The sequence below is a fragment of the Panthera leo genome, chromosome B4, assembly GCF_018350215.1.
Source record: "Panthera leo isolate Ple1 chromosome B4, P.leo_Ple1_pat1.1, whole genome shotgun sequence".
Taxonomy (NCBI): domain Eukaryota; kingdom Metazoa; phylum Chordata; class Mammalia; order Carnivora; family Felidae; genus Panthera; species Panthera leo.
Genome location: NC_056685.1, coordinates 102,841,709 through 102,854,568, shown reverse-complemented (window position 1 = coordinate 102,854,568; position 12,860 = coordinate 102,841,709). Strand labels below are relative to the sequence as shown.

The following is a 12,860-nucleotide window of genomic DNA, read 5'->3' as shown; positions in this document are numbered from 1 at the left end:
CTATTTTACCACCCATCTTTTATAGAGAAATATTTTTTAAATCCACCTATTTGAACATTCCAATCATAGTTTGCAAATATTGTAATTATGTTACCCCAAATCCTTTATATAAGGGGACCCAAGCAGAAGGGCCTCCTCAGATTCAGTGCTACCTGCCCTCCAAAAACAGAGGTCACCTCTCCAGAGGTGTCTGTCATCGAGATTTGTCAGACAATATAAAAGCTGTCTGTCAGGACATCAGGACACCTCTGATGCCTTTTTGCAAGTACTTAACTCAGATCATGTAGACCTCTCTCTGCCCCTGTTCACTTGTATTTGATTGCATCACCCTGCTATCGTGCTTAATTTTTAAAATGATTAAAAATTTCTGGCATGTATATGAGATTCAATCTCCCACACATGCTGTGAGCCTATCAGTAGGTAACTGAGGTAAATAGCAAAAAAGCACTCTACTGAACAAGTAAACGTGAACTAAGCATGAATTTGAGGGTTGTAGAAAAGCAGTAGAGAAGTTACTTTGCCTCTTCTCCTTCCTGTCTTGTTTTTAGGATTTTTTTCCCCTTCACAAAGGTCTCATTGTTGAAGTGACAGCAGAGTCCCGAAGCAGAATGGATTATTTCTCTGCCTCTTTCCATCTGAGGCATAACCTACCTGTGCTGCTAAAAGAGCTCTTTTCTGTCGATTTTCATTAAACCCGTTTCTGGAAGAAAACAAAAAGAACTTGTATAGTCAAAGGCCCCTAGGCAACCTGAACAAGCCTTTCCCAAGAGAGAGCTGATGTTTTCCTCCTGATTTCCATCACTTTATCAAAGAGGTCTTTCTTGGTTTAACATTTAAAAGGTCCCCCTCCCCTTTTGGAGGGGTTAGATTTGGGTGGCGGTGCTGTATCGTTTTACAAAATTCAAGAGTGTCCCCAAATCTCTCCGGTCTCTGATGTAAACTGAATTTTAGGAAGGAACTTGAAGATAGAGAAGTAAACAAAATAGCGTAATATCGTAACACCAACACACGATATTTTCTCCACATGACCATAAAACCCGTGAGTTAAGTATTCGCCAAGAGCACATTCACTTTTTCCAGACATGATATTCACTTCTCTCCCTTTCCATGTCATAAAGCACAGATTAACATTAGTGTAAATAAGCACATCAATCTGTGATTTATCAAAATCAAATGAGGAATAGAATTCTGCTTTCCATCAAGCAGATCGGTTTACTTCAAAAAGTGATTTTCATTATTTAGTGCTAGAACAATTTTATTTTTATCATTAAAAATTGTTTTACTCGGGGCGCCTGGGTGGCGCAGTCGGTTAGGCGTCCGACTTCAGCCAGGTCACGATCTCGCGGTCCGTGAGTTCCAGCCCCGCGTCAGGCTCTGGGCTGATGGCTCGGAGCCTGGAGCCTGTTTCCGATTCTGTGTCTCCCTCTCTCTCTGCCCCTCCCCCGTTCATGCTCTGTCTCTCTCTGTCCCAAAAATAAAAAATAAAAAACGTTGAAAAAAAAATTAAAAAAAAAAAATTGTTTTACTCTATGCTAATATATAGCATGATTATAATCAACAATGTATATTAATAATAAGAATATAAAAGGGGGGATTATTGAACATAACTTCTTTATAAATCTTTGAAGTGAAAATATTATCTCCTTAGTATCTACATCATTGGACCCCACCAAAAACTCATCTTATAATTAAAATGAAAGGAAACACTTTTTCTTCATAAATAGGGAGATGAATGCCTGAGAATTTTTAATTTGTGGAAATATTTTAAAGAACTACATCTCATGCCCTTATTTTGTAAAATATTTAGTTTATTTTTTTCAAAAGCAGATACATTTATCTGCTGAGCTCTGTTCATTCCCATTAACTTATGTTTTAGAGGACAGAAAGAACAAGAAGTACTCACTTAGATGCTTTCGTCAAGATGGATGATGCACAAATATATCCTGCCAGAGATAAATATACACGTATAAGAATGGGGAACAAATTATCCATATATGGAGGTCATATGTTCTGGTTACTAAACAAATCATTGTAACCTAAATTCTAAAACTTAGTCTGAGTTTTTCTGGGAGTTATTTTGCATTTTCTAGAGGATGTTGAGCAGCAAATACCCCTGTGAGTCATCAAAGTAACTGGTAACCCAGACAGAAGGAACAGTGTACCTAGATTTGTAGAGACATAATAAATACAGTGGGAGAAGCACTAGATTTGGAGTCAGAGCTCCAAATTTTAGTCTTGGTCCTACCACTTAGCAAATGCCAAGTTTAAGCAAGAGAGCAAACACATAAAAAAAAAAAATGATGGTGTTGGACAAGTCCATCTTTAAAGTCTCCTCCAGCTGTCAATACTCTATGACATTTTCTCCTTGGAATTTCTGTCACTACAAGGACTGAAAGATTGAGTCCATGACCCCTCTAGTCTTATGTTTCAGTAATTTCTCTCACTTCCCCTACAAGCTTCAAAATATACAGCTCTTTTCAGGATTAAAAACTAATAAGTGGATGTAAATAAATGCTTTCTCCATGAAAATATTCTATACGTATTAATTTATAAATAAAATTGTTATAAAAATCATTGAAAATCAATTTTTAGCCCCAAATGTTAAAGTCCTTTTTACAATAACTGTTCACCATTCTTGGGTTGATGGCATGAAGAAAGTTTAGGTAATCTTTTTCTCTTTATTTATTATAAAATTTCAAATGTTTAAGTTATATCGACAACCATTTTAAATCATCTTTTAGAAAAGAAAAAATTAGAATCAGAGTTTCTTCCAGTAGAGTTACTTATGATAATAAAAGCATGATTTTAACATCTGAAGAAAAGACACAAATAAAAACTAAAGTCCCAAAATTATCTACATTACCAAGAACTTTGAAAAAGACGATCTGGGGGTCATTTAGTATCTATTCATTCCAGTGACTTCAAAGTGCCTTCCAGTGTAAGGGAAAACTGTTCGTATCAGTTGCAAGAGAGACGAACACACAATAAAATCAGGTAAAAATTTCATATAACTTCTTACCTTGTAATGACAACAGTAAATGAAGCAAGAATATACTCCGAGGTATCATTAAATTGAGTTTCCTCACAATGTTCATTTCAGTGGAGCCTTTCTCCCTGAAATGCAACCAAATTGTCGGTCTTTACTATGATGGCATCTTAGAAGTTGGCGCATTCGTCGAGTGCTCAAATTCTTATAAATATAACTTTGTAACAACGTAATTCAAAAGGAAATTCCAGTCTTTCTAACTACATACAGCATCTGAAGCTTTAGAGCTTGCAGGCAACTCTTTGGCTGAGTCTCTCATTAGTGATGCATGGCAGCTGCTTACCTGAGCCCGTATTAGTTACACCCTACCCTGCTTCTGCACATCATACTCCTCTTTGGCCTATATTAGTCTTTCACAACTTCTAAACAAGACAGCAGCATCAAACCCACAAAAAGCCTGTTGTTATCTCCTGATGTCACAGAAGATAACCATGATTCCTAATTGTTGATCTATTATGTGTGTTTTATTCACAATAAATAATTACCTGTCCTTTGAGAAAAAAGGGTGAAATAAAATCGTATCAATTGTTTCTAGAATGTCTAGATGTTCTCGTAACGTTTTCTTTAGAAGTGAAAAGTAAACTAAGATGATGTGCGTATGTTTTCAACTCAAGTCCCATTACAATGTAGTTTAAGTTGCCATATGCACGTGCCCACAGATCTTTCTGTTAAACATTCTACAACCGAAGTAGAAAATAACACAAAAAGCTGATATTCTAATATCTGACTTCACAAAGAAACTAAAGTAAAGTAAAGCCCTCAAGACCCTCCCTTCCCACTCCATTTTGCCATCCTCTACGACAGGTGCCCAGTTAGACAACATAAGAGGGCTTCTTATCCCAGCAGTAAGCACACTCTTCTCTGGAAGTGACTATCTAGGTGGGCATCAGAGAATATTTAATCATAATATTCATAATATTTGATTATGAATCATAATCATATATCAAATATATCATATATCATATATCAAATCATCATAATATTTCATAATGAACCCTACAGAGATGACCTAAACCCCGTGAATGAGTGAAAGTCATGCTTATACAAGGGGTGCACATTCCCTATAGCAGATCCCATCCACTACCTCCACTATTATCGGACTCATTTACCAGATGGAGACACAGTGGTAAGGAATGTCTGACTACACAGGAACTACCTTTGAGATGGAAAAACAGGCAGTTAGTTCTTAACATCTTGTTGTACTCAGACACCTCTTCTGCAATGAGTTTCCAGGGCAGTATCCTTGACATTCTAATATACTGCATGCCAGTATCTACTATATAAACAGTTCCTTGCCTGAGTCCCAAATTCACTGATCTTTCACTCTTGTTCTAAATAATTTTAACTCCTTTCCATTGCCTACATGACTGTCAATTCCATGAGTCAGGAGAAGATGTTTGCCTATAAATTCATGTTTTTAGCGTGAAAACACATTATATAATTCATCAAAATTGTAAGTACCTATGCATCTGTCTACACACACACATACACACACCCCTGCATATGTACACCCATTTTAAATTTTTGATAGATAGGTTTAAATAATTTAAGTATAGTATGTGTTTAGTAAATATTTATTGAAAGGTTGTTGGTCATTACTCTTAAATTAATTAGACAATGAATTAATATAATTTTAAACAGGCTTAGCTATTTGTGGTTACACCCTAAATATTTGTCCAAAAATATGTATCTACTCAACCACAATCAAAATTATAAAATATTCTAGATACTAAGAAGATGTGAATTTTAAAAATTAAGCTTGAAACTTGTTTAGAAAACAATAATTTTCTTCCAAATATTTTTAAATTAAGAGCAGCAATTTCGTTTATGCAGAATGCTTATTGACTCTTTCTGGAAAGGGTAGAAATTGCACATAACAAATATATGTTACTAAGCCCCCTCCTTAATTTAAATAGTTTTTCTTGGCGTCATGCCAAGAAACTATTGCTTATTAGTTTCCCATGTAAGTCAATCTAAAATATGAATAATCTATAAATCATACTTTAGGTTTTTTCCCTCTCTATTAATTGTTTGACTTTTTTCTTTGAACCTAAAATTTTTCACAAGTGACACACATGTGGGAAAATCCGAAAAGGAAACCAAGGTTAAATTTCATGATTCAAAAAAATAAACATTTCTATCATACTCATAGATTTTTCTAAACATTACCAGAACTTGATGAGAAAAGGGTTAGTAAACAGCAGTGTAAAGCCAAGTGAAAAGTATTTATTTCTAATATAAACTTGGATATTTTATGTTCTTAATTCAAATGTAACAACTTAGAACTTTTCACCTCAAATTTCATACTGTATGTTTAAACTTCCGATTCAAAAATATCACAGCCATTTTAACTTGTTAAAGTTGAAAATTCCAAGCCTATATCATCTGGCATTCTTATTACTGTTTCTCTGGTTTGAACTATGTGCATTTAAAAACTAGAAATTGTTTTGTCTGGTAAAGAAAATAATAGAAATTCTAACAGAAATATTCGGGGTGACTATTCTTTTGTAGATAGAGGTTTCAGGGATGCTTTTTTCTATTCCTCCTCCACCCAGGATTATAGAAGTTAGGAGATTAGTAAAGGAGAGTGAACAGTGGCAAAGAAAACAATACAAATCCCAAGGTCTTTTTCAACTAACTACATTATGAACTCATTACGCTAAATGGTAGGCTGCGTGAAAATAGGCAAAATAGACTTCCATGAATAGCAACAATAGAACAGAGAGTTTAGATAAAAGATTAGACCCAGAGCCACAAGAAAGGAATTTATGACTGTTGTTACATGTAGTTATTACTGTCAAAATTTAGTTGACAGCTTTTATATTTCATTCTACTGTGACAAAGGAACTTTGGCACAAAGTGAGTCAGCTACCAGCTCGTGAAGAGATATTAAGTTCATAAGAAGTCTGAGGAGACTACATAATGCATGGAATACACAGTTCCCTTTCTGCTACAGGAGCACTGCACATTTTCCCACATGAAATATGATCTTTAGAAAGTCGACACCTGACAGCCTACTGGCCTCAACATGCCACATTAAAAACAACTGGCAAAAATGGGAAAATGTTGGCCTTATACATCAATAATAAAAAGGGGGAGTGTATTTTTAATGAAGTTCATTATCCTTGAGAAAAAGCAACGTCTTTGGTGATTTATAGAGCCCTCATTTTTCATTCATTGAGACCAAATCTAAAGTAGATAACGTTTCATTCCCATCATATCATATTCTACCAGTGAAATGCAATTATTCCTCACTTGCTTTACTCAACCTAGCACATTTCAGGTTTAGTGATTTTATCCGGAATTTGTTATCACTGAGCAAACAAAAAGAATCCTATATCTTTGACATGATTTTAACCACCTGAACTTAACTGCATTATAAGATAGTTTTGCAGTATTCTATTTGTGCTCTCAGGGGTGTGTTGCTTGGCAATTTCCGGGATGTTTCATGTAATTTAATTTACAAATGGCATCTGTCTTAGCTTTTCTGAAGAAAAACATGATTATGTGTCATAAGCAATAGGTGTGTCTGTCATGATTTCAATTTAAAGCTCCCTCCCAGAAGTTAATGTGTTATATTTTATAGGGACATTCACTTTTCAGGTTACTATGATGCCATTGATTTGCCATATCTAACTGGTATCTTGAAAGAAGTAATATTCCTACAACTCCAGTTTCTTCTTGTCAATATTTTAATACCAAGTTTAAGAAATAATACCAGTATTTCCTGCACTTCGTTCTCTAAACTGCTATAGCACTGTGCATTTACACTATATAGTGTAATATGTAACACACTAAATATAATAACATAAACTAAGTTTGCTTCTCAGATATTCAATTTCATGTTGTATCTTCAATCATCTTAGATGTTCTTATTTTAGAGTTGCTGAGGGATAATGATATCTGAAGTTTTCAGGAGGATGAAAGATATAACCCTGTTGTTTGTTGCATTTTCTTCTCATGCCTAGGGTGAATTACGTCATGGGTTTTGTAATTTTGAATTTTAGGTCCATGTCTGGAAGGTGTTTTCTATGCGGATCTTCTACTCCAAAGCTGAGAACGTGCCTCTCTAAAAAAGATTTTGCATCTGTATCTGTCAGTTGCTCCAAGAAATTTCAGTGATATGCCTTACATTCTTGGGAGCTCATCCAACCACTTAAATGGATGACTATTTGATTTTATTCAGCATATTCAAGTATTTCATACCTGGCAAACATTTAAATCATTTAATTGCCATATTGCCAAAAACAGAACCACCAACTATCAAAAATCATATGATGTTATTTTCTAAGTGACTAATTTACATATTTACCACTTACTTTCCCAGTTGAATTACAAACACGTGATATGGAGCCATCTATGATTCACAGGTAAACACTTACCTAATTCAACTCTACTGATTTTATCCAAGTTATTCAAAACAAACAAATATAAGTTTATAAAGAAAGTATATCAAAACATCGCATACTTGGATCAAGTTATTTAAAATATAAAAGAAAACCAGTCAAATATTTAAATGTCATGGTTGGATGACTTCATATCACAGCAAGATTCCAACTTAGACACGGGACAACCTGATTTGTGACAACTACTGCAACAGCCACTGGAGAGTCAAACATCAGCTTATCATCTTCCTCCTTCCCTAAATTGGCAAAGTTGGTACAGAAAGCTGTCTTTGGAGACACAGCATCACTGTGGTTTTCAGCATAGCACAGATAAGTATGAAAACATAACTTAGAAGAAACCAAGCCCTTTATTATTATTTGAGAGTTGCACAAAGGTCGGATAATCTCAAAAAGAAATGTTTCCCCCCTTATCTTGACATGCCCCATTCCCTGGCTCCCAGCCTAAATTAGAGTCTTGCTGAGTTACGTGCAAAATTGTTATCATTATCTCGCGAAACCTGCAGTAAAAACAAAATCTTCTCTTGGAGGGTTTCCTTCGGTCTTCTCTTCTAACAAGATACGTTTACCTTAGCATACAGTGATGGTTCTCAAACTTTGGTGGGTGCAAAAATCCCCTAGGGAGTATATTGGAAGCACAGATTTTGAAACCCACCTCCACTACATTCTATGTTTTCTGATCCATGAGTCTAAGTGGATTAGGCATCTGAATTGTAATAGAGAATCTAGCTTTGGGGAAATTGCATACCAAACTAGTTCCTTCTAGTAGGAAAGAGGAATGCAAGTAAATTACAAATATGGGAGCACTGACAGATCCCATTGGAGGGGAAAGCTGTAGAGGCTAGAAAAATTAAGTGGAATCTGGAAGCCAGCCTCACTATCTACTAGTGAACAGTTCCTTGTTTGGGAAAATAAAGTCGTGATGTTATTTAATTTGCTTACTCTTTCCACGCTCTTTATGCAGAAAACCTCCTCCCAGAGGCAACAAATCTTGACTATCACTGTGATAGGTGGAATAACCCCACAAAAACATCCATGTCCTAATGCCCAGAACCTGTGAATTTTGCCTTAAAAGAGACTTGGAGCACCTGGGTGGATCAGTAAGTTAAGCATCAGACTTTGGCTCAGGTCATGATCTCATGGTTTGTGAGTTTGAGGCCCGCGTCGGGCTCTGTGCTGACAGCTCAGAGGCTGGTGCCTGCTTCAGATTCAGTTCCCCCCCCCCCCGTTGCCCCCCTCCCATGCTCATGCTCTATCTCTCTATAATAAACACTAAAAAAAATTTTTATCTGATGGCAAAAGAGACCTAAAGATATAATTAAGTCAATGATTCCCTTAACTTAAATTCTTGTGGGCCCAATGTAATCACAAGAATCCTTATCAGTGAAAGTGGGAGTCAGAAGGATTAGAGTGAAAGAGAAATTCAAAGATGGAAGAAGCAGCCACAAACCAAGGATTTTGGGGGATTTTCTAGAAGCTAGAAAATTCAATGGAATGTATTTTCCCCAGAGCCTCCGGAAAAAATTCAGTCCTGCCAACATCTTGATTTTAACCCAGTGAAACTCATTTCAGACTTCTGATCTCCAGAACTATAAGATAATAAATTTCTGTTTTAAGTCACTAAATTTGTGGTAATTTGTTATAGCAACAATAGGAACCTAATACACTCACATTCTCTAGCCACCAGGGATAGGCACATGACATTAAGTAAAATAATGTATAATTGTCCCTCAACTGATCTAATTCTCTTTCTCAGGTATTGAAATATATATCACATAGATAAAAGTTACATGTAGTCATAAGATTGTGGGCCTTGTAGTTTTGTGGTCACACAGAATTAGAGGGTAGCTCTTTTTTAGTCTCATGCCTAGTTAAATAAGCAAAGGAAGCTATTCTGCAAAGAGAAGTATGAAGATTGGAGCAGATGTTTAGAGGGAAGCAAAGAAATACGTGATGGAGAAGATACTTCACCACATTCTGGTTTCCATTATCACATCAATCCAATAACTTTGTTTTTAATTGAGTTAACTTGGTTAGAATTTCATTCCCTGACATGCAATGATCCATGACTGATATAGAGGATCTAAGAAAAAGGGGGATGACTGTGATGGTTGATTTTATGTGTCAACTTGACAGGACCACAAGATGCCTAGATATTTGGTTAATATTATTCTGAGTGTGTTGGTGAAGACGTTTCTGAATGATGTTAACATTTGAACTGGTAGACTGAGTAAAGTAGATTGCTCTTCCCAATGTGGATAGGTCTCACCCAATCCACTGAAGGACTGAAAGAAAACAAAGGAAACGAAAAGAAAAGAAAAGAAAAAGAAAAAGAGAAAATGATAGGAAAGGAAAGGAAAGGAAAGGAAAGGAAAGGAAAGGAAAGGAAAGGAAAGGAAAGGGAAAAGAAAAAAATATGAGCAAGGAAGAATACCCTGTCTGTGCCTGACTGTCTTTAAGCTGGGACATCCATCTTCTCCTGCCTTCAGACTCACTCAGATTCAGACAAGAACAAAACTATAGGTTCTTCTGGGTCTCCAGCTTGCTGACTGTAGATCTTAGGACAATGGCTTTCTGCTGAGGGATACTATAAATTAGATGGGGGTTACTATTCCAAGGTCCCCCAAATAATCTGCTTAGACCTAAGAAAAACTGGAGAACTGTGATATATACATACAAAAAGAGGTTAAATTTTCCCAGGGACACCTTCTTAAAAAGTTTTAGATAAGAGGGAAGATGAAAGATGTGAGTAAGAACCCCAAGAAAAACAGAGGTGAGGCATTGTGAAATAGTCCCATTACCACTAAGCATTGTTCTGAGTCTAGCTCATTCTTCTGCTGTCCAAGAGCCAGATCCAGGAGAACCCGGAAGTTAGACTTCTATTACAGTACTGCATTGATGGGAGTCAGGGTGACTTCAATGACAGGGAAGCTGTGACAAGATTGGAAATTTGGGAGACCTTTTATGACACTGAGTGTCTTAGGGATGAAGACACTAAGAATTCTATGTTAGTATGTGGACAACAGCAGGCATGAATATTGTTGGATAGATTAGATTATTGTTCTCAGTTCCTTGTTCATATTCTCCTTGTGGAGAATTATATGTTTTCCCTTTTTTATATGCTTTTTACAATACCTCTCCCTGAAGTAGAAAAAAGTATATTTCCCCTCCATGTTGATGGTTAAATTGGTCATGTGACTTTCTCTGCCCAACTTAAGCAAAACCTTTAAACCTTCAGAGTTTTGGATTGTGTTCTTGCACTTCTGCTATCTACTTTCTTGGATTGTTTTCTTCCCCTTCTGCTACTGTTTTCTTGCACTTCTGAAGAAGAAGAATATGTCCTGGGTAGCCACTAGTCCAGGAAGAATGAGGAAACATGTGGAATCCAGACTAAAACAGATCCTCAAAGAGCTGACTCCCATGGGCCAGAAATTAATGTGTGGTATGCCATTGAGATTTGGGGTTGTTAGTTATATGAAACATTATTGTAGCATCAACCTGACTCATTTGGAAGATTCAGTAGGCTTAGTGCCCCAGCATCTGGGGCACTTTAGGGGTGATGATGTGGGCTCACTCTGGCTAACACTCAGGAAGGCTTTCTCTTCAGGGTGGTCTTTCACTAGGTCAGGAGGAAAATAACTAGGCCCACTTTCCTTCACAGGTTATGCTCAAGGACTACTACTTCTGGGAAAACAGATGGGAGAAGGCACAGGATTGTAGCATCTCTGTAGACAGAGGAGAACTCTTACCCACTCTTTTCTGGTAGAGCAAAGTTAACTTTTGCTCATGTTTTGCTCATCTTCTAGATTAAGTTTAACATCACTCCTCCTGTGCACTCCTTCTCCGACTTCAAGATGCTCAGCCTTTTCTGTGATGGATCATCCACACCATGTCATTGCTCTCAGCACAGTGTATATTGCTTTATGGTCTGTCTCACCCGTTGTGGATTTCTGAGGACATGGGATTCATCTTAATCTCTTCCTTTCCTCATTGTCTAAAAAATATTCATTAGTCAAATAAATTAATGTGTTTCTCTGATATAAGACCCTTGCAGGAGTAGAGTTTTCAAAGCTCTTCTCTTTTGCTTATTTAATGCACAACCACATCCAGTAGACCCAAATAAATGCCTCCAAGTGGATGAATTCAAGCATTGTCCCCACAGGTCAAACTAACATATCTGAGTTTGTAAAGTCAGTGAGCCCAGGGTTCGAGGAGACTCAGATGAGGGCTCTCAGTCATTGACAAACACCTGTTCCTTTGAATTCTGAATAAAGATCACAATTCCAACAGTTTTTAAGATGAGAAAGAAGGAAGACTACACAGATCAATGGATGAATCACAGGACATATTTTCATGGAGAAAGGCAAACCATTAAATATCTCTTTCTTACCTTTCCTTGTTTCCCTGGAGCCACATTTATCTGTGGAAACATAAAACTAAAGCAGAGCACTGGCTTGCCTCTCAGAAAATTGCACTCCCACTCTCCACTACTATTTGGCACTTACTATTTAACTAATTTATATTGCTATTTATCTTTTATGACTATGCCTATCACTTCTACTAGATGAATAGGTGATTGAGAGCTATAAGCCTGTATGCCCCACAGGCCCTCACGCTGTGTTTGATATAAACTTATCGTTAATAAATGTCATTAGTGGTGATAGCAATAGGATGTTAATGATCATCTCCCTCTTCTGGTATGTTCACAGAGGTTGGTGGGCAGGATTAGAGGGCGGGATGGTGTGGGCTGGGAAATGAGGTTAGGAAGGGAGCCTAACCCAGATCGTGGAAAGTCTTATATTCTGTGTTAAATATGACAGACTTTCTCCCGCAGGCAATCGAGATCTGTTAGAAATTCCAGTGGCCATTTTTTTAAAAAAAGCTCTTTGATAGCAGTATGCTACATGAAGTTGAATTCAACATTTCAGAATACAACATCTGGCTTACTTCTTTGAATTTAGTTGCTTTCATCTTCATACAATATCTCACAAAAACTCTCCTTTTCATATAGATGACAAGACAGAAACCCCTCAAAGCAGGCAGAGGGAAAAAATAAGAGATAGTAAAAATTATAAATAGTTACTCATATAAGTTCCATAATACTTACTAGGGGTGAAACATTACATTAGATGGTATGAATATTAAACATATAAAGATAAAACATATACAAATCATCTCTTAGGCTAATTTAATGGGTGATCTAAGTGTAGGCAGAGGAAATAGAAAAAATGAATACAATAGCCTCCTTCCTCAAAGATTACAATCCAGTGAGGTCAATGACATTAAAAGTAATTATAAAATTAAGTATTTAATTGAAACTGTGGTGTGTGTCCTCAAAGAAAGTACCAGATGCCTTGAGAGAGTCTTGTAGGAAAGAGGAAGGTCAGGAGGAACTTCTAAGAGAAGCTTAC

General features: G+C 36.5%; 1 protein-coding gene across 1 annotated transcript in view; it reads right to left on the bottom strand.

Moving 5' to 3' along the window:
- OTOGL (otogelin like) overlaps nt 1–12,860 on the bottom strand; it is a 160,402-nt gene that overhangs the window by 135,207 nt on the left and 12,335 nt on the right. The window contains exons 2-4 of the mRNA XM_042947249.1: nt 3,020–3,114; nt 1,904–1,943; nt 652–700 (exon numbers count right to left, since the gene is read on the bottom strand). Coding sequence (XP_042803183.1) covers nt 652–700; nt 1,904–1,943; nt 3,020–3,114 — 184 coding nt within the window. The remainder of the gene's footprint in view (nt 1–651; nt 701–1,903; nt 1,944–3,019; nt 3,115–12,860) is intronic.